General features: G+C 37.4%; 1 protein-coding gene across 3 annotated transcripts in view; it reads left to right on the forward strand.

Moving 5' to 3' along the window:
* Nucleotides 1-427: 427 nt before the first annotated feature.
* LOC150092751 (short transient receptor potential channel 4-like) overlaps nucleotides 428-25956 on the forward strand; it is a 443103-nt gene continuing 417574 nt past the window's right edge. For all 3 annotated transcript variants that reach the window (XM_090414697.1, XM_090414698.1, XM_090414699.1), the window contains exons 1-2: nucleotides 428-493; nucleotides 16766-16818. In XM_090414697.1, the coding sequence (XP_090270823.1) occupies nucleotides 16782-16818 (37 nt within the window). In that variant the 5' untranslated portion in view covers nucleotides 428-493; nucleotides 16766-16781. The remainder of the gene's footprint in view (nucleotides 494-16765; nucleotides 16819-25956) is intronic.

A 25956-nucleotide genomic window follows, 5' to 3' on the forward strand; every position in this document is an offset into this window, starting at 1 on the left:
AGTAATAATAATCACTCTACCAATTGGTGGCAACATCTATTATTATTTTGATAATATCTACAAGAAACCGCTAGAAAAATTTTGATAGCTAAATTTATAAAGAAAAATATATATGAAAGTAAAGATTTTTCAGAAAAGCCAGAAGATGGCGAAAGCAAACATTTTATGACCGTCAACATTTTAAAAAGGCCAAAACATCAAATTTGGTTATAAAAAAAAAAGCCAATATGGCAAATCTGAGAAATCAGCTTCCCTTTTAACTCCCCCACCCCACAACCATTTTTTTCAATAATAATAAATATACATTATATTTGCGAAAAAAAGATACTGATACGCACTTCGTATATCCCCCTTCCACAAATAAAAATTCGTCATTGGCAGCTATTGTTATTATTATTAAATTTTGATTGCGATAACATGCTTCGTACTTTTAATAAATCTTGAATTCAACAGAAATCTCACTCATCGCTGGAAGTCTCACTTAAGCAGCCAGGTATATAACATTCTCCGCATGTGTTCCATTCATCGAACTAATACCAGATATGAAATAAACTTATGCAAAATAAAATAATTTTATACATTAACGAATTATTAAGTTGATTAAAATTATTAGAATGGTGGTCTCAGCAATTTTCGGAATTTTATGGCTAAGTGAAGTCCGAAAACTATTATTCTCGACCACCAAAACTGACAAAATTGAGAATTATTCATACTATATTCATACTATATTAGATATAATAGTAATGCAATTCTCGAATTTAACTTTTTAATTTAGTTCGTATTTAACATTTGAAAATAACTGTTACTGGGTGTCACCTTATCGCCATTTAATAATTGTGACGTTAAGAAGAAAGCTGACCTCGTTTTATACCGCCCATTTCATTGAGTCAGTTTTTCTAAAGAAGTAATTAGATTAAATAATAATTGAATATTTAGCGCGTTTAACATTACAATAAATTCAATGATGCGTAGAATAAAAACCGGAGGTTCGTTAGAGTGTGTGACTAGAGCTGTGAAGAGAGGTGATAGTATCGATGAAATGATTTTAATGGTTGGGGACGAATGATTTGGGAGACAGCGTAAATCGTGTGGCAGGTGATTTGAGGGAGGTGTTAGAGATTGTTAGGTTAAAGAGTCCACGCTCAAGATCGGCTAACTTGGCTATGGCGGAGAAGATCCTTAACACTTTCATTGCCAAGCTGAAAATTGGAATTTCGCGTGGTGGGCAATTTTTTTTTTATTTTTATTTTATTCAGTTAGCGACGTCCACGCGATAACGCGTGATCGGTCGTTTGGTGAGAACTCGCATCGCGCGATATCGTTCATTGCCAAGCTGAAAATTGGAATTTCGTGTGGTGGCCAAATTTTTTTTATTTTTTTATTTAGTTAGCAACGTCCACGCGATAACGCGTGGTCGGCCGTTTGGTGAGAACTCGCATCGCGCGATATCGCATGATTGGCAATGAACGTGTTAAGCTCCTCACGCCGTTGACGGGAATCGAATCTAGGACACACTTTCCCCAGGCGTATGGTTGCGAAGCGTATAGCCACTAGGCTAACTGTGCGGACAGGGGAGAGATGTTGATGGTGCATAGGAGATTATCAATGAGCAGTGGTGCACCCAGAGGGGGGGCCAAGGGACCCTTTCCCCACAAAGAAAAAGGAAAAAAAAAAAAACACTAGAAAATTTCCAAAAATATTTTCCTAATTAAAATTTATTTTTTTTATTTATGTTTTGTCATGTCATTTGTTTCATACTAATGAATTGGCGATCATTGCAGATGCTCAGTAATAGGTCATATGCGATGCGAAGTGCGTATTTTCAAATCGTCTACTCAACCCCCTCCCCCAAGATTAAATCCTGAGTGTGCTACTTTCAAAGAGTATTTAATGAAAGCTGTATCTGACTGGATTCCCAGAGTCAGGAGGAGGAATCAGGTAGGAGTAAGATGGATGAATAATATTATTAAGCAAGAGTTGCAGATAAAGAAAACGTTGTGGTGGAAGTATAAAAATAAAGATGATAAGCATTCCAAGGTACAGGCAAGAAGAGTAACTTGCATGATAAGGAAGGCCACAGCTAATTATGAGAGGAAGCTAGCTGATAAGTAAAAAAAAAATCCTAAGGAGTTCTTTCACTATATGGCAAGGAAAAGTGTTGATGGTAAGGAAATTACAGAAGCTAATCAAATAATTCAGTTGCTTAGTAATCATTTTGCAAAAGTGTACCATCTTGGTTGTGATATTGCAATGTTGAATGTATCATTGACTGATGAGAGAGCCTAGTGATAGAAGAATTTGAGGTGTTTAGTATATTATAGAACCTTAATGCTAACACTGCCATTGGGTTAGATGGCATATCGGCCCATGTGTTAAGGGAATGTACAAGAGAATTAGCACCTCCTCAAACTTGGCTGTTTAATTTAAGCCTCAGTTCTAGTAAAGTACCAATTGAGTGGAAAGAGAGGAAAATTATTCCATTGTATAAGTGGGGGGGGAGGGCTCCAGGACTGAGGTAGCAAATTATAGACCAATCAGTACAACGGGAGTGGTGGTTAAGGTTTTGGAGAAATTGATAAAAATTAGAATTCAAGACTGGGTGGACAGCAGTATGATACTTTATAAGAAAACCATGTTTTCTTATAAAGTATCAACATGGTTTTGTGAAGGGTAGATCTTGCCTTAGCAATTTCTCACTTTCTATAATCAAGTAATAATGGAGTTGGATAAAGGAAATCCTTATTCAGTGATCCTGCTGAACTTTGCAAAGGCATTTGATAAGATTCTGCATGGGACTCTGTTGCATGAATTGGAGCAAATGGGTATGGATCCAAAGCTAGTGATTTGGATTAGAGGGTGGCTAGTGGATAGATATCAAAGAGTGGCTTAGGAGTCCAATAGAAGGCGGGTGACTAGTGGTGTGCCTCAGGGCTCAGTGCTTGGTCCTCTATTATTTAATTTGTACATCAGTGATATTGGGAATACTTTGAAAGGAAACATCCGCTTGTTTGCTGATGATGCAAAACTTGGAAGAGTGAGTCAATTCAGATGATGTGTATATCTTGCAGGATGACTTAAATAGGCTGATGGTTTGGGCTAAACTAAATGACTGCCAGTTTAACATGGCCAAGTGTAAGGTGATGCACTTCGGAACGATGAGATCACATGCTGTTTACTATATTAATGGAACTGAACTGCAAGAAGTTGATGAGGCTAAGAACTTGGTAAATATTCTAAACAGAGAAGTTTCGAGGGCATATTGCAAGGGTTGCCAAAACTTCACATCAAATTTCATGGTTATTGAAGAACACTCTGACAAGCAGGGATAAGGAAGTGATTGTCCCACTTAAGGCATTAATAACACCTCATTTGGACTATTGTGCACAGATCTGGTCACCTGGATTTTTTGGTGATGAGGAAATGGTGGAGAGGATTTAGAGGCGGGTTACGAAAATTGTTGCAGGCCTGTGGGATGTTTCCTACGAGGATAGATTGAAGGTCTGTGTGCTTCAAAAACTAGTTGATGGATGTAGGAGAATAGAGATATGATAGAGGCAAATAAATTATTAAAAGGGTTTTGTAGGATTCATACTGATAACTTTTTTTAAGACCAGTGCAGGAAGGGAAAGAATGAGAGAGCCATCCCTGGAGACTGCATAAGAGTGTAGTTAACAAGGGTGGTAGGATCCTAATGGCCAGATAACAAGGTTATCTGGCCATTAGGAGTCCTGATTGTGACCTCATCAACTTATTAGATTGATCAAGTAGCCATTGCAATATTTCAAATTGCACAGCAATGTTTAGTGTGTGTGTGTGTGTGAGAGAGAGAGAGAGAGAGAATTGACAGATTGGCACTGACTTTTTAGAATTGTAAGCACCCTAGTTGTTAACAACAAAGTCGGATGAGATTTTATCATGTGTTTTAAGAGAAAAGAATTTTACCATTTGTTTTATGGGATGTTCACTGTGTAAAATGGAAACATCAAGCTATAGATCAATTTGTATTTCTTATTATGGTTGTTACATTTTTGGAAAAGTTATCAGTAAGAGCTTGCACACAGAATTAGACAGATGTGGATAATATTTATGGATGTCATGTATTTGTTGGAGACACTCATTTGGGAATCTAATCACACATTATAATAAAGTAACAAGAGCAGTTAGTGATAAAATGCATATGCTGGAATTTTTCTGGATTTTGTAAATCACTTGACAAGTTGCTAAAAGGAGAAGTTGATATTGTAGTTGCAACAAATAAATTTAGATATGAGTCTAATTCGAGTGGCAATTGAGAATGTCTAATGGATGTCAGAGTGGTGTGTGGGATAGCAGTATCGGATAGAAGAAAGATTACAAGTGGGTTTTCTAACTCATTGTCCTTTATGATAAATCTACTGTCAGTGCATTGCAGGGAGATATTCAATTTTTCAAACATAAAAACACCCTGCTACCTTCTTATAAAATCAGCTTTATTCACCTTCAGTTAAAAAAGCCGATATAAAGATTCCTCTCTGACTGACACTGTTGAAGCAGAGAAGAGATGGTAATAGAAAATGATAAATAGATAATGTGGGCATGAAAAAATGGATAGGAAAATACCAGTTTAATGAGCTAAGTATAAAGATTAAACTTTGGAATCCATGGTTGGAAATTTCATATTTCATTGTTAAATTATTATCATTATTATGTGATACCTCCAAGGAGTCCAAGTATTCTTCATGGGAGGACACTCTACACTACACACCCCATCAGCCATCTACATTACTTAATCTTCCATTTACATACTGTCATGTTTCATAATCTACACATTATGCCACTATCAACTGATTATACATTGCACCATCTACCATCCATTGGATAGTAATTTTATCTCTTTATTGATTATGTTTTATCACTTTGCCTGTATGTGAAATGAAAACCTGAGTTTCCAACATAAAAACACCCTGCTACCTTCTTATAAAATCAACTTTATTCACCTTCAGTTGAAAAAGCCGATATAAAGATTCCTCTCATTGTGGTGAAAATTGAACTCAGATCATGTTCAGTTGAAAGCTGCAGTGCCCTGTTGTGCTTCCAGCAGTGTTATGGAGGCATTACCCAGAAGGAAGTGAAGAGGATAGAGATCTTGGGATGATGGTGGATAGAAAATTGAACATTAGTGATATATTCCAAGATGGTAAAAATGACTTTGAGGATTGCTGCAATACTGAAAAAGATGCTGACCAGTAGCGATAAAGATGTGTTAGTTCCATTGAATAAGGCAAGGCTCTGATCAGATCACACCTGAACTATGTGTGCAGACCATTTGCTAGTATGCGAACAAGACAAAAAAAAAAAAAAGATTGAGGACATATGAAACTATATGACCCTGAAAGGGTCATACAGGATACCGGTATATTTAATTTTTCATTTTAGGAAGGATAGCAAGAGGACAGGAGGGCATCTATGATAAATTGAGAATGAATGCAGTCAAGAAAGGGATGGAAGGGGGTGGTGGAAAGAACTCGATTTTTCTTTCCTAGAGCAGTTTGTGACTGAAATACTTGCCTTTAGAGGTGGTGAATACAGACAATGTGAATAAATTCAAGAAAAGGTAACAGTTCATGTGGGTGATGTGATAATGGATTTGTTGTGGGAGGTTCACTCAACAGATAGCATATTTATCATACCAAATTTTAAAATCATCAACACTTCCCACATTCACAAACCATTCTGGCAATTTATTCCATTCACTCACAATTCTTCATGTAAGAAATCTGCTGTTGACTCCATTCTTCACTACACACCTTTACACAATTTCCAGGGGTGACTTCTTGTTCTTCCACTTTCACCTTCTACACTTTATAATCTCCTGTGATAAAATCCCTTCACTAACTTCTCCATCTTATCATTTCTTCTTTCTATCCACTAAACTCTTTAATTTACATTTCTTTAACTTTCTCCATAACTAACATTCCAACAGTACGCTTACACATCACCTTAGGCACTTGTCCCTGGACCCTCTCCAATGTTTCCACATCACAGTGAAAACTAGGTGACTAAATCTAAGCACAGTAGTTCAAGCATGGTCTGACCAGTGTTTTATACAATGGCACAATCACTTCCTAATCCATACATATCAACATACTCCTTATCATAGCAATGGTGTGATGTGCAGCCTTTGCAACAGTTGCAACGTGGCCTCTAAACTTTAGTCCACTGCCAACCCCAGATCTCAAATTTTATCCACTTCCTGAAGCACAGTTCCATGATGTTAATTTTCCCTTCACCTCCTGAAGGGAAAATTAACATCACTATTGCTCCTTGTAATTCTCCCCAACTTTGAATCATTAGCAAAGAACTGAAGATCCCCAGTCAGTCTATATGAGATATAAATATCAAATAAGTTAAGCAGCAGGGATGGGAGTAATGCCCAAGAAGAATCCCATGGCACATTTTGGTTACTTTCCTTTCTTTGAGACACTGCTCCATCATACACAACTTGATGGTATCATTCTGAGAGAGAGAGAGAGAGAGAAACTTCATTTCATCTAGCCAGTCTGTTATCCATTCCTAAGCTCTGCAGCTTGTACACACAAATCTGTCATGAGGTAGTTGCTGTAATCTGTCAAATGTGTTTGCAAAGTTCAAGAAGATCACTATATATAAATGTTTATATATAAATGTTTCCATCAACTCAGTCCTATATTCTGTTCCTTACCAACTTCTCCAATACCTTGACTACTGTAGATATACAGATTGGTCTATAATTAGAAACTTCGTCCTAGAACCATGTTTGTGGAGTGGTACTATTTTGCTTTTTTTCTACTCCTTAGGAACCTTCATTAAATACCCAAATCATGGGTATTGCTAACTATTTTGCACATTCCTCAAAAATACATATTGATATTACAGCCGCCATAGCGGAATTGGAAGAATAGTCGAACATTGCACCCTTTGATTGGAAAAGACCTGGGTTCGATTCTCGTCATGATGAGGGGAATCCTTATATGGGCTTTTTCAGTTGAAGGTGAGTTAGCTGGTCTCATACAGTGGAAGCAAGGTTTTTCTCCCAGAAAGTCAGGTTTTTCATTCCGCATACAGACAAATCAGCCTCCAGAACACATGCAATTTACAGCAAAAAATACTGTTGTTGGTGATGATGAACTATAGATGGCGTTGATGGTAGTAGTGTTATAGTTGGAGAATTAAGTAGTAGTGGAGAGGATGAGATGTATTTAGCAGAGTAGTGTGCCCTCCCATGATGAGTCCTCGGACTCCCTGGAGGTGTCACATAATAATAATAATAATATGTCATTCATTCCCACAGCCTTATTAAGATATAACCCGATTAACATCTGATACACCTCTGATTCTTTCACTTCTAATTCTCCTAATATTTGCCTCCCTTCCATGTGTTACACAGCTTCATTCACACCAGTATGATATGCATTGATAAAATGCTTATTATATAATTCCACTACTTTGTAGTGGTCACTCTACCACCGTAACTACCCAGCAGTGTCATCCTGCCATAATTATTCTTCCTCTTGCTTGTCACATATAATAGCAGAAGAATTCCCTTCAATTAACTTTGGTCTGACTGGCCAGTCTTCTCTCATACTTCACTTTTTCTTTCTTTACCATGCATCTTTCTTGTCACCTTTCTAGCCTGTACTTTATCCTCCTCATGCATCTAATCACTACTGACTGTCTTGTACCTCCTCCATAATTTCTTTTACAATACTGTTTGTTTGATTTCACTGTTCATCCATTTTGCTCCTTCTCTATTTGTTTAACTCTTGGTAACCAGTTATGCACTGCATGATACTGCCTTCTCATTACCCTTGCACTGTCAACATCTTTTCTGCACATCTGAAAACCCAGTGTATAGATACTAGATGAGTACTGAGCTTCTTATAATTACCCACCTTATAATTCTACATTTATCCCCTTTTTAACAGTAACCTTTTCCTGTTTCCAATCAGTACCTCATGATCACTAACACCAACCAGAGGCAATGTTACCTCATTAACAACCACATCCTGTGAGGATATCACCAAATCTTACACCTTATGACCTTGAGTTGCCTCTATCACATGCTGCTTCAGAAATTCAACAAATTCACACAAATTCACAGAAAAAGTGAAGCCTTTTGGCTCTTTTTTTTAGTAATTCTTGGTACCTTTTGTGATGTGACACCTTTTTTTAGCAACTCGTATGGTAAAGTATAAGTTCTGCATCACTTCAACCTGAGTATTTACATTTACATCTGGGTCTGACTCCCACTGACGAAACCTCAATAAAGGTCAAAACCAGTCTGGTTAGTGACATCCCCCCCTAATGGACATCATACATCTCCTAGCGGACATCATACATGTCCGCTAGGAGATGCATTTTACATTATGGGAAATACTAAGAATAGTGATCAGAGCTTACTCCACCTTTAGGTGGAGTAAGCTCTGATCACTTCAATATCCACTTGATTTGAATTATTTTGCATCACCGAAGTGAAGCCTTTTGCCTCTCTTTTTCAGTAGTTCACTCTCCTTGTTCCCATACTAGGGTCCCACTTTTTACTTGCTGAACTAATTTGTCTAAATATTTCATAATGAGTACTATTCTCTTCATTCCCTAGCCTATAGCAGTATAATATTAGATATACTATTCTGTTAATTTTAACTTATCACTAGACAGATTCAAAATCTTCACATGTATACTATTTTTAACTTCCACTCGAAATAGACACATTGCCATCATCAACAGTACTCCATCTATGTTTTTTCACCTTCCTATCCTTTTGAAAATTCTATATCCTTCCATTTCTATTTCCAACAATACATCATCCTCAGTCAACAAAGTTTCTCTTACACCAGTTTTCTTTGGATATTGACTCAATCAATGGAACAATCTCAGCTCTCTTATTTCTAATACTTCTTATATTAGTATACAAACATAACAAACATAACATCCCACTTTTTCTGAGAAAATCATCACTCCCTACTCTAACTTCGATACTACACTTTTCTCTCTCTCTTTCTTTTTCATTTGGTCACTCCCATTTCCCTTCCCATAATGCATATTATGGTAAAGTATGCTGAACTAATTTGTCTAAATATTTCATAATGAGTACTACTCTCTTCATTCCCTAGCCTATAGCAGTATAATATTAGATATACTATTCTGTTAATTTCTGCAAGCACATCTCCTTGCATATAATGTCTGCAAGGAGATGTGGTTTGCATTATGGAATATCAAGGCAAGTGATGTGAAGTCATACCACCTTTACCACGAGTTACCCCAGTTCTAAAAATACTTCAGGCGCAAACTTTGTTTGCTTACACTTGGATAAAGGATTAAACCAAGTACATAATTTCTTGGTATCTTTAATTTATAGTATAACCAAGTGAAACAACTTCCAACAGCCTTTCTCTAATCCAGAATAATTTAATAATAAGGTGTCACACTTTTGGCGACTGTATAAGAAAATATGACTTTCATTACTTCAACCTTGGTATCACCTCTAGGTCTGGCTTTCACTGAAGTGCTTTTGTGTGGAAGTGGTTGTGGCAAGGCTGTAGCCAATGAAGTTTTAACTGAGGCTCAGCTATCGCTGTTTCTGGGTCTGGCTTTCACGGATGCGCTTTGCGTAGAAGGGGCTGTCTGTTCCCTGAGATATTAGCGGCTCTGCTTGGGGGTAGGGCCTTGCCTGTCTCTGAGTGGAGCCACTGCTGAGATTATGGCTCTGCTTGGTGGTGGGGGAGCCAATGCTGATTTAATGATCACTCAGGTTGCTCATTGTTGGGTGATCTGGCTGATTGCACAAGTTTTTGGAGAGGTAACCCCGCACTTAAATAGTTCTGGGTAGTGACTCCATAATGCATAGCATTATACATGTCTGCAAGGAGATGTGCTTTGCATTATAGGATACTAAGGCAAGTGATGTGAAGTCATACCACAAGTTGCCTTAGTCCTGAAAATACTTCAGACACAAACTTTGTTTGCTTACACTTAAATAAAGGATTTAACCAAGTATATAATTTCTTGGTATCTTTAATTTATAGTATAACCAAGTGTAAATACTTCCAACATCCCTCTCATCTCCACCTTTATACACATTCTATCACTTTGTGCTGTCCTAACTACATTTTCAACATTATATCCACCTTCCTCCTCTCCTCTCCTTCCACAACCTGCTTCTTACCCCCTCCCCCCTTCCTCTCTCTGATCCTTAGCTATACTAACTAATATATTCATCCTGATTCTGTGTTATCTCCACAAACAATAATTTTTTAATCTGTCCAACATCAAACCCATTCAAATGCAGTTATGCAATTCATCAGCCTTAAACCATTTCAATTTCCCTTCAGAATCACTCCAGAGATTCACAAGCTGAGCATCCTTTACCTCACACAACTCAGCCATCTTGGTATTCATATAGCTGTTCTCCTTCTCATCTCATATCATATATGGATAGCATACTAGCTACTGTTCCCAACAATAATATTTTTCTTTATCTCCCATGATGACTTCCCCACATCCCTATCCATGTTACTTTTTTTTTCACCATCCAAGTCATTTGTGCTCAGAACTACCATTAATTCTGATCTCCACTCCTTCCTTCCATGCAAAGCATCAGTTATTTGTTTCAATGTTCCACACGGGAAACAAGTTTTATGCACCTTTTTATTCACACCACCCCTAATTACTGAATTCCCACAATAATGTATATGATTATTAGAGTTGAGACCTATGACTGCAGTACTAATAACAGTTTTTCATGTAGCAGTGAGTTTGAAGCCATGTGGTGCAAGATGGAGTCAAACAAGATTAAATACATAGTGGGAATGTTGTTACAGACCTGATGGATTGGTTGCTAATGACAAAAAAACTCATCACCAAATAAATATGATGGATGTGAAAAGAGTAATCATAATGAGGAACTTTAATTATGTGAATATTGATTGGGTAGCTGTGAAATCGCATGAGAAGAATGAAACTGAATTTATTGAGCTCTTGTGAAATGCCTCCCTCAAGCAGCATGTGACAGAAGGAACTTGTGGTCAAAGAGTGTGTTATATCTGATTTTAGTTAGGGAGGTTTCAATTAAAATGTTACTATTCTGCTTCCAGTTGATGACAGTGATCATGCAGTACTCACTTGGGAAGTGGCTAAATTTATGCATGTTCCTTTCAGAAAAGGTTACATCATCATCATCACAAACCATGGGCTCACTGCTTGTTGGTGTCTGATACCTCCTTCACTATCTTCTTCCACCTTTCTTTGTCCAGTGCACAGTGTTGCAGTTTCTGTACATCCATTCCATGTCAGTCCTTTATGTCATCTATCCATTCTCTGTATGGTCTACCTCTTCTGTTTACACCATCCATAATACCAAACATGAATGTCTTTATCTTCGGGTCTTCACTCATTCTGCAAGGTTACAAAAGGTTACATGCTGAACTACTACAAAGCAGGAAATATGACCACCTGAGGAGTATGCTGGTATTAGTTGTTGGATGGGAAGGATATCGACAGTGCATGGAAAGAGTTTAAAAATACACTAAATGATGTGATATCAGAATGTGTCCCTAGAGTTCAAAGAATAAATAGAGGAGGAGTGAAATGGGTGTGTAATCTAATTAAGCAAGAGATTTGTAAGAAAAAGATGATATAGAAAGAATGCTGTGAATGCTTATGCTGTGTACATAAGGATGGTCAGTTATGATACTTATAAGTAGCAGGCCAAAAGTCACAAGTGTTGTACGGAAAGCTAAGTCTGAATATGAAAAGAAACTGGCTCGACAAGTTAAAGACAACCCAAGTAAAAGAAAGAATGAATTTGAAAGAATAATTCTATTGTATGCAGATGTTATGCAAGTGACTGATGCATCAGTGATTGTACAACAAATGAATAGCCATTTTACTAAAAACTATAAACCTGATATATGCAAACATTGAACTCACCACTACCTCTTCACTCTATGAGGAGGAAGTACTAGAGCTGTTCCACAAACTCAGTAAGAATTCTGCAATAGGAACTGATGGGATATCAGCACAGATGCTAAAAGAGTATTCCTTTGACCTGGCTATATAATTTGAGTCTAGAACAGGAAAGATTCCACAGGAGTGGAAAGAATGTGTGGTAACCCATTGCACAAGAGTGATGCAAAAACCAATATATCCAACTTTTGACCAATCAGTATCTCAGGAGTGATGGTGGTGAAGATTTTGGAAAAGTTAGAGCTCGCATTCAGAAATGGATTGACAGATTATCTCTACTTTGCAACAAACAGCATGGGTTTACTAAAGGAGGATCATGTTTCAGCAACTCACTCACATTCTATAATAATGTTACCACTGAGTTAGACAAGAGGAATGAATACACTATGATACTTTCGGATTTTGACAGAATACAGCATGGATAAGAGGATTACTGACTGAGAGATATTAAAAAGTGGTGTACAGGGGATGTGAGCTTGCAAAATTTCAGGTAACTAGTGGTGCGCCACAAGGATCAGTCCTTGGTCCACTGTTATTCAAGCTGTACATTAATGACATTGGGAAGAATCTGACATGCGACATACAGCTATTTGCCAATGATTCAAGGATAGGTAAGGTAATCAGGAGTGCTGCTGATATGCAGTACCTGAAGAATGATTTGAATAGACTGGAATTGTGGGCATATGAAAATAGTTATCAGTTCAATATTAATAAATGTAAGCTGCTTTTGGTGCACTTTGGTGTAATTGGATATTGAATATCATACTATATGGTGGGATTATGGTAAAAGAAACTGATCAGACTAGGGATCTTGCAGTTTTAATAGATTGAAAGTTGAAGTTCAAGGGTTATATAGCAAAAATTGTAAATACAACTCAGAGAATAATTGCAATGCTGAAATGAACCCTGATATGTAAAGATAAGGAAGTCATTTTGCCTCTTTAAGGCCACGATAAGACCTCACTTGGATTATTGTGTCCAGTTTGGTCTTCTGGTTTCTGTGGTGATTCTGATACAGTGGAGAGAATACAAAAGAGGATGTCAAAAATGATATCAGAATTGTGGAATACTGATTATGAAGACAGATTGAGAATTTGTAGACTGCAGACACTAGCAAACAGGAGAAACAGTGATGATATGATTGAGACATACAAACTTCTGAAAGGATCATACAGGATTTCAAGCGATGGAATTTTTCATTTTATGGAGGGTGGGAAAGGACAAGAGAGTATTGGAAGCTAAGAATGAATGATGCTAAGAAGGGGTTGAGAGCTAGATTTTTCTCTCATAGAGTGGTGCATTTGATTGAAAGGGATTGCCTTTGAATGTTGTGTGCAATTAGTGCAAATGAATTGAAGAACAGGTATGGCACTGGTGTCCCTCAGTGAGTTCCTGACTCTCTCTGGAGGTCTCTCTTAATAATAATTATAATAATAATAATAATTATCCTTTAACACTTTCTTCATGTCTGGCTTCATAACTTCCTCCTTGTTATGCACATTGGCATTCTCTTTTTTAGATATTAAATCTCAATCTCCAGATGCTCATTTCACTCTTCACCTTCATTAACTCTTGCCCCTCCCTGAGCTCTTCCACTCCATTTCCTTTTGAGCATTAATAGCACTTTCGATGTAAACCATTTCTGATTATTCCCTGTTTTGAAACAAAATACTCTATTCCATTGGTTCCCAACTGGTGGTATGCATACCCTCGGAGGTACGTGCTGGGCCGTTCAGGGGTACACAAAAAAATAATCAGTAATGGCAGAAAAACAAGTAAAGTAAACAAAATGCAAAACGTTAGTTATTATTATTATTATGGGCAACTCGAAGGAGTCCTTAGACTCATCGAGGGAGGCCCTAATATCATGTCAAGAACAACTATTCGACATTCACACAGTATCTATCATACCTCGCCTTGAACTCATTCACATTCATGGCACCCACAACAGACTGACAGCTTATTCCACTTATTCACCACTCTCCAAGTAAAAAACCTAGCTGTAATACCCTTGCTAACCACACTCTTGCCCAGCTTCCATGTATGGGCCCCTAGCCCTCCCACCACCAGTCCTATTCTCAAAAACATCTTCTGAATTAATCTTATAGAAACCCTTCAGTAATTTGAATGTCTCAATCATATCACCCCTTTTCTGCCTATCAACCAATTTCTGCAACCCACAAATCTTCAACCTGTTCTCATAAAGTTCATTCCATAAACCTGCTATCATCTTGGTCACTCGTCTCTGGATCCTCTCCACCTCCTCCCCATCAAGAAGAAACCCTGGTACCCAAATCTGGGCCCAGTAGTCTAGATGGAGTCTTATCAAGACTCGATACAGAGGAACAATAACCTGTTTGTCTCTGCTTGTTAAAGTATTTTTCAGCAACCAAGTGATATGATGAGCTGATTTAGCAACTTTTGTGATGTGCACCCTAAACTTCAACTCCCTATCCAACAACACTCCCAAATCCCTGGCCTCATCAATCTCCTGGAGTATAGATGTTGAAAGTTTATTTTTCACATCTTCTGTCAGCCATGTTTCACTAATGCCAATAACCTGTGGCCTGGAAGTGCCAACCAAGGCCAAAAATTCTTCCTTCGTGTTCCTAATACCTCTGGCATTAGTTATACATGATTTGCAGAAGCCCATTTGTCCCATCCCTATTTTGATGTGTTATACTAACTATCCCATTCTGATTTGTTGTCCTTCGCACTCGCTCGGGCATATTACACATATTCATACACTCAACTGTCTCCCTAAAGTCTGCATATCTACTCCCCCCCCCCCCTTAATAACTCTAGTTTCCCTGATTCTGCACATCCACTTCCACTTCATTGAACAACGCCTTTTCAAGTCTCCATACACCAAATCCATTTAAATGTAAACCATCCATCTTATATAAATCCTTTCACCCATCAAACTCACTCCACAAATTCCACACCACTCCTCCTGCATAATCCGTGAATAAAGTCATTAGCAATTTTGGCCCTCCTTCTATCCTCTTCACTGTCATACCACAGCAACAGACTCACCATCCTAACTCTCTCACTCTTCTCTTTTGCTACCTCAAGTAATTCCTTCAAATTCTCTCTCATAGCCATTTTGTCTCCTTTCAAATCATTCATCCCTGCTACTACTATCAATTCTTTTACTCTCTGTTTTTGCATCCTAATTGACTTTCTTGCATCCTTAACGTTCGCACCAGGTTGGTATGATTTTGTTAAACTCTCATCTATCACACCTCAAAGTACTAGATCTAGTACGAAAGTACTAAATGTGGTCACCCTTGCATCTGCTGCCCACCAGCACTAGTATTGTCACAGACAATCACAAACATCCATGCCCATGGCGGGATTCGACCCCCGCAGCCTTTTGACTGGAGAGCAGATATTAACCACTTGGCCAGCCAGGCTGGCGTAAATGAAACGTAGTTATGAAACAATTATCGTCGTCATCATATGTTACTCTTTTGCACAGGCCTACACATTTTACTGTATAAGCTTCCGTAACCAATAATCCCATGGAATAGGTTGGTTGCTCTTTATTCCTGGTGGTATCCCATGTCTGTCGAAGCATGTGTTCACAGGGCCAGTTTGCTTGCTTTATGGGAGGAAAAACCCCAGAATAAACTAAGGGAAAAAAACCCTGCTGTCCATGCCCAAGACCGACAAACTTGGCTATTGCTGAGGAAGATCTTTAAGCTCTTCACGTCTTCGATGGGAATCGAACCTAGGACACTCCTTCCCCAGGCATATGGTTGCGAAGCTCACAGCTGCCAGGCTAACTGCACAGAATATGGAACAATAACTGTCAGTATTTATAAACAGCTATTTTAAAAACAAGGGGTAGAATTTATAGAAATGGGTTTAAAAGGGGTACACAAGTGGAAAAAGGTTGGGAACCACTGCTCTATCCTATCAACACAATTTCTCGCACACATTAATATTTTCCTTCTTTTTATTCACCATAAGTCCACCAACTGTTTGCATGTTTTGATATATACATAAAACAATTTTTGCAGCATACCCACTAAGAAAAATCCAGAGCAAAACTCAATCTTCCAGCTGAAGCTTTCCATTCCATTAATGTTCACTTCCTTATGGAAGCCATTTGCAGAATGTGTAACACTAACAGTAAAACTAGAAAAAGGAACACCATACAACAAAATGAGACTAACAAACACCACTGAAGAATACTTGTATTCAACCTAAAAAAAATGAATCACTATTATAAGGAAAAAAGCCACACTAAATAATTTAAAACGTTGTTTTATGCAGAGTTTAGTAGCTAGAAGATGAAGGGTGATATGATTTTGACATGTAAGCTACTGAGAGGAAATCACAAGAAATAACATTAGAGCGAAGTTTCAAAGTACTGCACAAGGGGAAGGAATAAGAACAGTGGACCTTGAACCTTCTGTGATGAGTCTTATGTCTGTAGTGTTTCTGCAATAATTAAAATCAGTGGTGGTAGAAACTAACAGAACTAGAGATCAGTGACAGTGGGTAGGCTGGCAGGTTGAGCATTAGGTAATCAAGAAGCCCACCCTAGATAGATACCAACCACAGTATACTTTCTAAACACTTTTAGTGGTCTAACTCCCCCTGGTGATAAAACTCATCCTTTGCCTAAATTACCTCTGAACAGATTATGTCATCTCAGGTGAATGACCCTCACAAATAAGTTAAGCATGATATGTAAGTTAATGTTATACTTGCTCAGTGCATGGGCCTGTAAGTTTTTTTGACATTATATGTATTATATATTTTTATTTTTTAGTCATAAAGAATAAACAATGAAGCCTAAGGACAAATCAGCTGTCAATAAGAAAGGTAAAAGAATTCCTACACCGTATAATGCTACGTTTATATTTCAAATAAAATTATATTCATTTGATTATTTATCATTAGAATACCTCTATGAAATTAAAAGTGAAGTCATTGCAGGTGTGTCATTCCAAATACTACAACGCTGCATACACCACCTCCTTAAATTCATTTGTAGTCTTGAATAGATTCGAATCACTTGTCTTTATCCAAGCAATAACACCTGATAATTACAGTCTTTCTGCATGTTTTTATGATATCCTTGATTTCTTGTTTCTGATATGTCTTTATCAAAATAGTCAGTTTTTTATTATTATTATTTTTTTTATAGTACATCATTTCTATAGAATGCAGGTGAGGGTTGAGAAAAAAGAAATCTATTAACATTTTTCTTGAGAATTTGGAAGTTGCAGTTGAGGAAACACTTCACATGAAAGGCTGTTCCAGGTATAAACGAGGAAGAAGAGAAGCAAGTTTGATATGTTTTCAATTGGATGGGAAAGAGATGTTAGGTAGCTTCTTGCTGCTGCTTCTGCTCTTTTCTTAACATGTCCAATAGAAAGTAGCGGAATAATGATTGCCAGTTTGGTACTTGTGTTTTTTTCTAAAATGTCTCAGTGCTGCTTATATCGCACCTGAAATTCAATTAGTTTGTGCATTCACATATACATATTCACATCCACGTTGTGCTCCCTGGGACCTTTCGTAGGGTACACTTCCTACAAGGATGCTAACAGACCTCTGTGAAGAACAACGGACAAATCAGCGGAAGAGGATTCGTATCCCAATGATGAAATTTGCGAAAGAATCTTCAGAGAAACAGACCTCTATAACAACCCAGGCTCAGCTGGCTCCGGCTATCAGTACCTGGTTAGGGCTCCCTACCTAGGGTTACAAGGAAAATTAAAGGATTCAATCCTCTGACAAAGGGAAGCAGCTTTGTCAGTGTACTGACACAAGATTGAAGTCTCATGATGATGGTAAAGCTTGTGATTAGAAAATTGCAGATGGCAATGCAGTTTATTGTGTATGTCTGTAATACTGCAGGGCAGAAAGCAAATGGAGAAACTACTACTCTACTCTCTCTCCAGACTAACCACCATGGTGAGCAAATCTACACAAATGGCCCCGAGTTCCCAGTGTTCCTCAAATGGGATAGGGGTGCGAAGAATCTCCGGACTGAAAATGGTGTGTTCATTAAAACTAGGAACCTGGAATGTCAGAACCTTGTATGAAGCAGGTAAGATAAGAAATGCTATCCAAGAAATGAAAAGACTTGAAATTGGGATTTTAGGAATGAGTAAAGTTAGGTGGCCAGGATCAGGCAAAACTCAAGTTAATGACATGACAATGTATCACTCTGGAAGTAGTGAAAACAACTATCAAAACGGAGTTGGAATAATATTAAACAAAGATGTCAATAAGTCACTGTTGAGCTTCATCTCCTACTCAGGATGATGTTATTAAAATCGAGAGGTCAACCACTAGATGTTAATCTTATACAGGTCTATGCCCCTACTGCTGACAAGAGTGATACCGAGATTGAAGAATTTTATGATCAATTAAAAGAACTAATGTAACACACCAAAAAGCACGATATTAACATCGCTGTGGGTGATTTCAATGCTAAATGCAACAACTGGCAATGCTAAAGTTGGGAAAGGTAGAAGTGGAGATGTAGTTGGTGAACATGGACTGGGAACAAGAAATGAGAGAGGCGACTGTCTTATTCAATTCTACCAGGAAGAGGAGCTAATAATCACAAACACATGGTTTAAGCTACCATCCCGAAGGCTGTATACTTGGCGATCACCACAGGATAATAATGGGAATATAGTCAGAAACCAAATGATTACTTGCTAATTAATCAACGATTTCAAAGTTCTATAAAGAGTACAAAAACCTATCTTGGTGCAGATATTGCTTCTGATCATAACCTAGTGGCAGAGTTAAAACTTAGACTGAAAGCTATACTTAAGAAACATCAACAAAAAAGGTTTCATTTAGGAAAATTAAAAAACACAGAGATAAGAAACAAATTGAGTCAAGATCTGAATCAAGAGCTAGCATTTTCATAGAGAAATGTAATTCTTGTAGAAAGGCTTATACGCTGGTTATACATGATTATTAATTGACTTAAGGAATTCACAGCATACACTAGAATATAAATTAAAATTAAACTTTAATATTCGATTGGTAGAGCCTCTGCTACAAATGGCTCACAAAAAAAGTTAAGCAAGTTCGCTGTTAGTAGTTGGAAGGGGATCAATCGTTCGATGCTGTTGGCACACTCTCCCTCGATGAGTCTTTGGACTCCCTGGAGGTGTCTAATAATAATAATAATAATAATAATAATAATAATATATCTCCAATATTTCAGCAACGTCACATTGCCATTTTCACGCTTTGTGAAATTCAAGCATCGTTTCATTTCACAAAAAGCTCTCTGAATTTATAATCACGCCAGCTATGCCCTGTTATGGGAACAAATTGCCGCTATGCGCATGCTCCTAGCTGCCGCAAACACAGCTATTATGGCACTTGAAGAAGAGCTTTCTAACACGTTAAATCACGAGCTTTGGTCAATTTTATATGATATCTCGTGCACTGCAGCAGATAAAGAATTTGAAAAAATACGGGGTCAACACATGAAGAAGTTTGAGAAATTAAAAAAGAACTCAACTTCCAAACCAAAACTTCCAACCAACACCGTAGTCAACCTTTTTTCAGTTATGTTGAAGCCTGCAGCACTCAGTGCTCTTTCACGTGGCCACAACTTCGCTATTGCCCCCAGAAAAATACCGGCCGAGGATATAATGATCCAGATTGAACGTGGGATTCGCCACCTTCCAAACCACATCACCAACGATATTAGACTGGATGTAGTTTGTGTTCTCAACAAAGCAAGACCACCAAAAAACAACATATCCAATAGTGAATATAAAGCTCTGCAGGAAATGAGGAAAAACAAAGAAATAATAATCACCAAAGCAGATAAGGGAAATGCCACCGTATGCCTGCAGCACTCAGTGCTCTTTCACGTGGCCACAACTTCGCTATTGCCCCCAGAAAAATACCGGCCGAGGATATAATGATCCTGATTGAACGTGGGATTCGCCACCTTCCAAACCACATCACCAACGATATTAGACTGGATGTAGTTTGTGTTCTCAACAAAGCAAGACCACCAAAAAACAACATATCCAATAGTGAATATAAAGCTCTGCAGGAAATGAGGAAAAACAAAGAAATAATAATCACCAAAGCAGATAAGGGAAATGACACCGTAGTACTCAACCAAAAGGACTACACAGGTAAGCTTAATGCTCTATTATTAGATCGGGCTACTTACCTCCCTATTGAATACAATCCCATCAACTCACAAATTAGAAAACTCCATAGGCTCCTTAAGAAGGTCACTTCTTGGCCTGTGGAAGTTACCAACAAATTAAAACCGTTTAACTCTATACCCCCACCCCCATACTCATGGACTCCCTAAAGTACATAAAGAAAATGTGCCATTACATCCCATAGTGGATGGCATTGATTCTCCCACTTACAAATTAGCTAAACATTTGGCCAAAGCGCTCACACACTATACTAGTGTGTGAGCGCTTTGGCCAACACACCAATGTTCCCTCTAAGCTGTGCGCATGTGCGCGCGCATACATGTTTTACAACTAGCGCACAAAGCAAAAAATATGCGCACACTAGATTTTTCAAGATGAAATTAAAATTTATTAATTAAAGAAGTTCCACCTAAACATTAACCTATAAATTCTTTAAAAAATACGGTAACTCAGCAACGCTCAAGTCTATAACCTCGCATTTTTTATTACATTCTCGTAGTTGCGCAAAACTTATAAATTATTAACAGTAACCCTATTTGAGGCTAGCGATTTGATACCAAAGTGAAAGGGATGTGGCTTAAATGTGTAATTTTTAAGTAGCATATAGAATGGTCACTGTTTGTTTGCATCTCAGGCCTGACTCATGGAAAATTCCCAAACGTGATTGGCTGATCAAATTAGTTCAAGATCATGACGAATTAAAACAGTGATTTCATAATTTTAATAAAAATAATTAAATACTTTTAAAAACTTAAATTAGAGTACACGTAAAAATATTCTAGCATTTCAAAATTCTCTAATTTTTAAAAGGAATTTTAAAATAGTAGACTAAATAATAACATTCATGTACACGCATTGAGATACAACCAAGTTAATTAAATCTAGCCTCTAGGCATATCTTTTAGCTCTTGTGTTGCCCTCGGCAATGTTTAGTGTTGGTTCAGCTTTTGCCTTGCCAAGTTATTCAGTGAATAGTGTACATTTGTAAATTTATAAAAACAATAAAAAACATTCTTCAGATAACAAAATTGCAAAAAAACTGATGCACCACCATGTCAAATTCAAAGGAAGGAAAAGGTGTGAAGCGAAAACGAACTGCTAGCTGCTTTGAAAGTGAATGGCTGGATGAAATAGTGAAAACTGCTATGCCAAAAGCTCATGAGTTGATAAACATTCAGCTGTGTGAAATATTTATGTATGATGCTACAATTGGTGTTGTTTGTATTTATTGTCGTGATGCAAAGGTTGCTGGGGATTTTGCTAATGGGAAGAAGTTTGATGTCACTTGGAAGTTGGACTTTTTGAAATGCCATTTGATGACAAATAAAATACATCTGGATGGTGTACACAAACTTAGGCAACAAAATTGTTCATTGCCAGCTACAGGAGTACTGCATATGCTACGTGAAAGTTCAGATGACCAAGAGAGAGAAAACGATCAAACCAAGAGCAGATTAAAGTTCTTATTGACAGTGTCTTATTAGTTGTTAAGATGAATAACTCTTTACTTTCAGTTCAACATATTAATGAACATATGGAAAAGTATGTTCAACTTCCAGACAGCTGGCAAAGTAAAAATTATGCGTTTGAATTTCTGGAAACAATCAATTTAATTGTTGAAAATGACATTTGAGCAAATTGCATCTGCAAATTTCCACACCTTAATCATTGATGAAAGCACTGATATAACTGTTAACAAATGTCTCATTCTCTATTTTAAGTTTAGACCTAAAGATTGTAATGAATATAAAACATATTTTGGCAGAATAATTCAGTTGCAGGCATGTGATGCCTCCTCCATTGTGTTAGCTATTATTATTATTATTATTATTATTATTATTATTATTATTATTATTCCTGATACCTCCAAGGAGTCCGAAGACTCATCGTGGGAGGACACCTACAACTGTTTCAACCACTACACCGGACCTCTACTACGAATCATCTCCATCTACCGCCCACCTCCATTGCCACCATAACTAGTATTTCTTTTCTGTAAATTGCGTTGTTCTGAAGGGCCGATTTGTCTGTATGCGTGATGAAAAACCCATGTTTTCGGGAGAAAAAACCATGTTAAACAGTTTTATCAAGAAAAGAAACTTGATCTCCAAAAAATGGTGATGTTTACATCTGATGGAGCTTCAGTGATGCTGGGAAAAGTTAATGGTGTTGCTGCAAAACTTAAATTAGAAGTTCCACATCTTGTCCAGCAACACTGTGTAGCTCACCGTCATCTGGGAATCTGTGATACGTGGAAGGAAATTAAACTAATCAGAGATATTGATACATTAATGAGAACAGTGTACACACTCTTTTCTCGTTCCACGGTGAAAAGACATGAATTTAAAGAAATTGTCGAGGCGTCTGAAAATGAAGCTATTGCCTTCAGACCACTCGATGAAGTGCGGTGGCTATCCAGACATTTTGCATTACAGGCAATAATAAGAAACTATGAGGAACTGATCACATATTTTGAAAAAGACAAATCAAATGATCCTGTGATTAATTATTGTCACAATAAATTAACTAACGTGACATTCAAAGTAGCTGTTAATGTTTTAAGTGATGTTTTTGAAGAAATGGCTAAAATTTTCTGTGCAAAATTTTACAAAGGAGTAACCTTACACCACTAGACAGTCATTTTCCCAGAGGGAAGATTAACAAAATCAGGAATCAGTATTCAGAAGGTGACGCTTGCTGGAGTGACAGAGTAAATGCTTTATTTAAACAAGAAGAGACTGAACCAGTAGATACTAGGCCCCTGTTAAATTTTATAAATTGTTTATGTGCGCATTTAGAGGACAGATTCCCTGAGAATGAGATACAAGAATGGTCAGTGTTTGATATCTCCTCTATTTCACATTGTGATTTCTCATTTGGTAGTGAACATGTTAATGCCCTTTGTCTTAAATATCATGATTTTCTGGATGATACTACAGAAATAATTAGTCAGTTTAATGATTTCAAATTTTCTGTAGAAGAAAAAATTAAATACAAAATGATATCAAATTTTACACAAATGGTTGTATTTGCTCTTCAAAATGAGCAGTTTTGTGATTTGGCAAAGTTGATGGATATTGGAGGAACCTTCCTCATGCAGACTGTGAGCGAGGTTTTAGTCTAATGAATCAAATAAAAAACCAACTTAGAAACCGTTTAGGAGAATGTCATTTGGATTTGCTAATAAGAGTGAAAAGTTACCAATTATATGGAAATTCAATTAATTTAGATAGTGTGTATAAAGAGTGGGTGAATGCCAAAGACAGAAGAGAGAAAAAATAAAGAGATAAAAGCTAGAACTAAACAAGATGAGAATTAGTAACGGACTTATTATGAATGTTTAACTAGGTGAGAATTAGTAATTGGAATATTTTATTATGTATGTTTAGAGTTATTTGCAAAGTTAGAAAATTTAATTAAAGGCAATCAGTCACTAGTGTTATCTTTTTTTTTTTTTACTTTATTTCTTACTTCTGATCAGATCAATATTAAATACATATAAAATATTTATGTTAGCTCTGTGATTGATGTCACACAACTTACTTGGTGATGGTAATAATACACACACTTAGAATCCTATCTAGTACAGTCGGTATCGTGTTGGCCTCGGATGCGCGAAGTCCTCTGATCGAGTCCTGCCCAAGGCTTGTGAATCGTGATTTCTGACTGTTTACTGGAGAGGCTACTGCCGTGTGTGGGAACATGGTGGGGAGTTGGGGTGACCTGGCTGATGTCCCATTGACACCAGAAGGTAAAGAGTGAACTAAAATCTTTTAACTTTTTTTGCTTAAATCATCAGTAAGGTGACTCGTATGGGTGTGCACATACTTTTCAAAAGAAGGCAAATTTTGCACACACGCAAATTTCTGCGCACACACACAGCAAAAAATTAGAGGGAACATTGCAACACACCATCACACATAAAAAACTCAGCTCACTTCAAAGCCAGTATAGAAAACCTTACACTTTAATATACTGACATAATGGTCAGTTTTGACGTCTCCTCCTTATTCACAAATGTCCCACTCAAAGAAAACTTAGATCTAATCCAAGCTAAATTTCCTCCCGATATCTCAGCCCTATTTCAGTTCACAATGAACTAAGGCTATTTGGTTTGGCAGGGAAAATTCTACAAACAAATAGAGGGGACAGCCATGGGTTCAGTTCATCACTCTCCCCACCTTTGGCCAACTTCTTTATGGAGACTTTTGAAGCCTTAAACTCTTCCCCACAAAAACCAACCATATGTCTTCACTACATTGATGATGTGTTCGTTATTTGGCCACATGGCTCTGATACACTCCTCTCTTTCTTAACACACTTAAACAACCAACACCTCAGAATCAAATTCACCCTGGAGAAAGAGGAAAATAACAGCCTCCCTTTCCTAGACACACAAGTCACCCGCCAGCCTGATGGAACCTTGGTTTTCTCTGTTTATAGAAAACCCACTCATACAGGCAGATACATTCACCAACAATCCCCCCCCCCTCACAACAATATGGAGTTATTAAGACACTTTACAACAGGGCTAAACTAATCTGTTCAAATGACAATGCCCTAACCACTGAACTAAATCACATGCTTAACATTTTTTCAGCCAATGGCTATCCCCTCCAAAAAATCCAAAAAATATTGAAACCAGTAAACCACAACCCTTCCCCGCATTCACTACAAGGATTACTCTAAATCCATCACCATTTCCTACATCCGAGGCACCTCTGAAAAAATTACCAAAATCTTAAAAAAAAATGATTTGACCTCTTGTTACAGACCACATAGAAAATTGGCATCCCTTATCCGCTCCACTAAAGACCAACCACTTCCCCTAGACCTACCTGGTGTATACCAGGTCCCTTGCAGCTGTAAGCTGTCCTACTTTGGCCAAATAGGCAGGACAGCAAATATCAGAATTTCAGAACACAAATACTACATCTGTTTTCACCAGTATACCACTCTGGTCTTGCAGACCATGCTGTGGATACATGCCACAGAATACGGTGGAAGAAAGCTACAATAATACACTGTAGCAAGTTCAAGTTTGAAAGACTTTTCATGGAATCAGCCTCAGCCCTAAGAAATATGCCAAACCTCAATAAATTTGGTTGCATGAGACTACCCCAAATTTGGGAGACATACATCTTGAGACCTTTGGCCCAATGGCCAAGAATATTTTAGAAATGATAGCTTCCTGCTTCATCCTCATTTACTCTATGTAGTGCCTGCGTGCATGTGTCTTTATTGTAAGTTTCTTTGAAAATGGCAATGTGACGTTGCCGAAATAGTGGAGATATATATTAAAGTTTAATTTTAATTTATATTCTAGTGTACACTGTGAATTCCTTAAGTCAGTTAATAATCATAGAGAAATGTAACTGATGAAATTCTTTCTCTCATGGATCAATGCAGATCATATAAAAATCAGTGTCCAACAAAATATAAAGAGGTTCAGAAAATTATTAAACACAAGATCAAAGAAGCAAAAGAAATCTGGATGAATGAAAAATGTTAAGAAACAGAAATTCTACAGGAAAAGCATGATGAATTTAATCTACACAAAAAGCTGAAAGAGACCTCAAATATATTTAAGAAAAAACAATTCCGAAAAGGATGACAAAAATACAAGAATGGGTGAAATATATAGCACTCTTTACTGATAACAGACAGAACCCAGAAAATACTTATGAACATATGGAGGGTCCATGCATTTTTAAAATCAGCGGTAGAATGTGCACTAAACTCAGCTGAAAATGGTAAAGCCTTAGGTCCGGATAGAATACCTGCGGAAATAGTC

Source organism: Typopeltis vanoorti, chromosome 25 (assembly GCF_054136105.1).
Source record: "Typopeltis vanoorti isolate ZY-2024b chromosome 25, IOZ_Tvanoo_1.0, whole genome shotgun sequence".
NCBI classification, from domain to species: domain Eukaryota; kingdom Metazoa; phylum Arthropoda; class Arachnida; order Uropygi; family Thelyphonidae; genus Typopeltis; species Typopeltis vanoorti.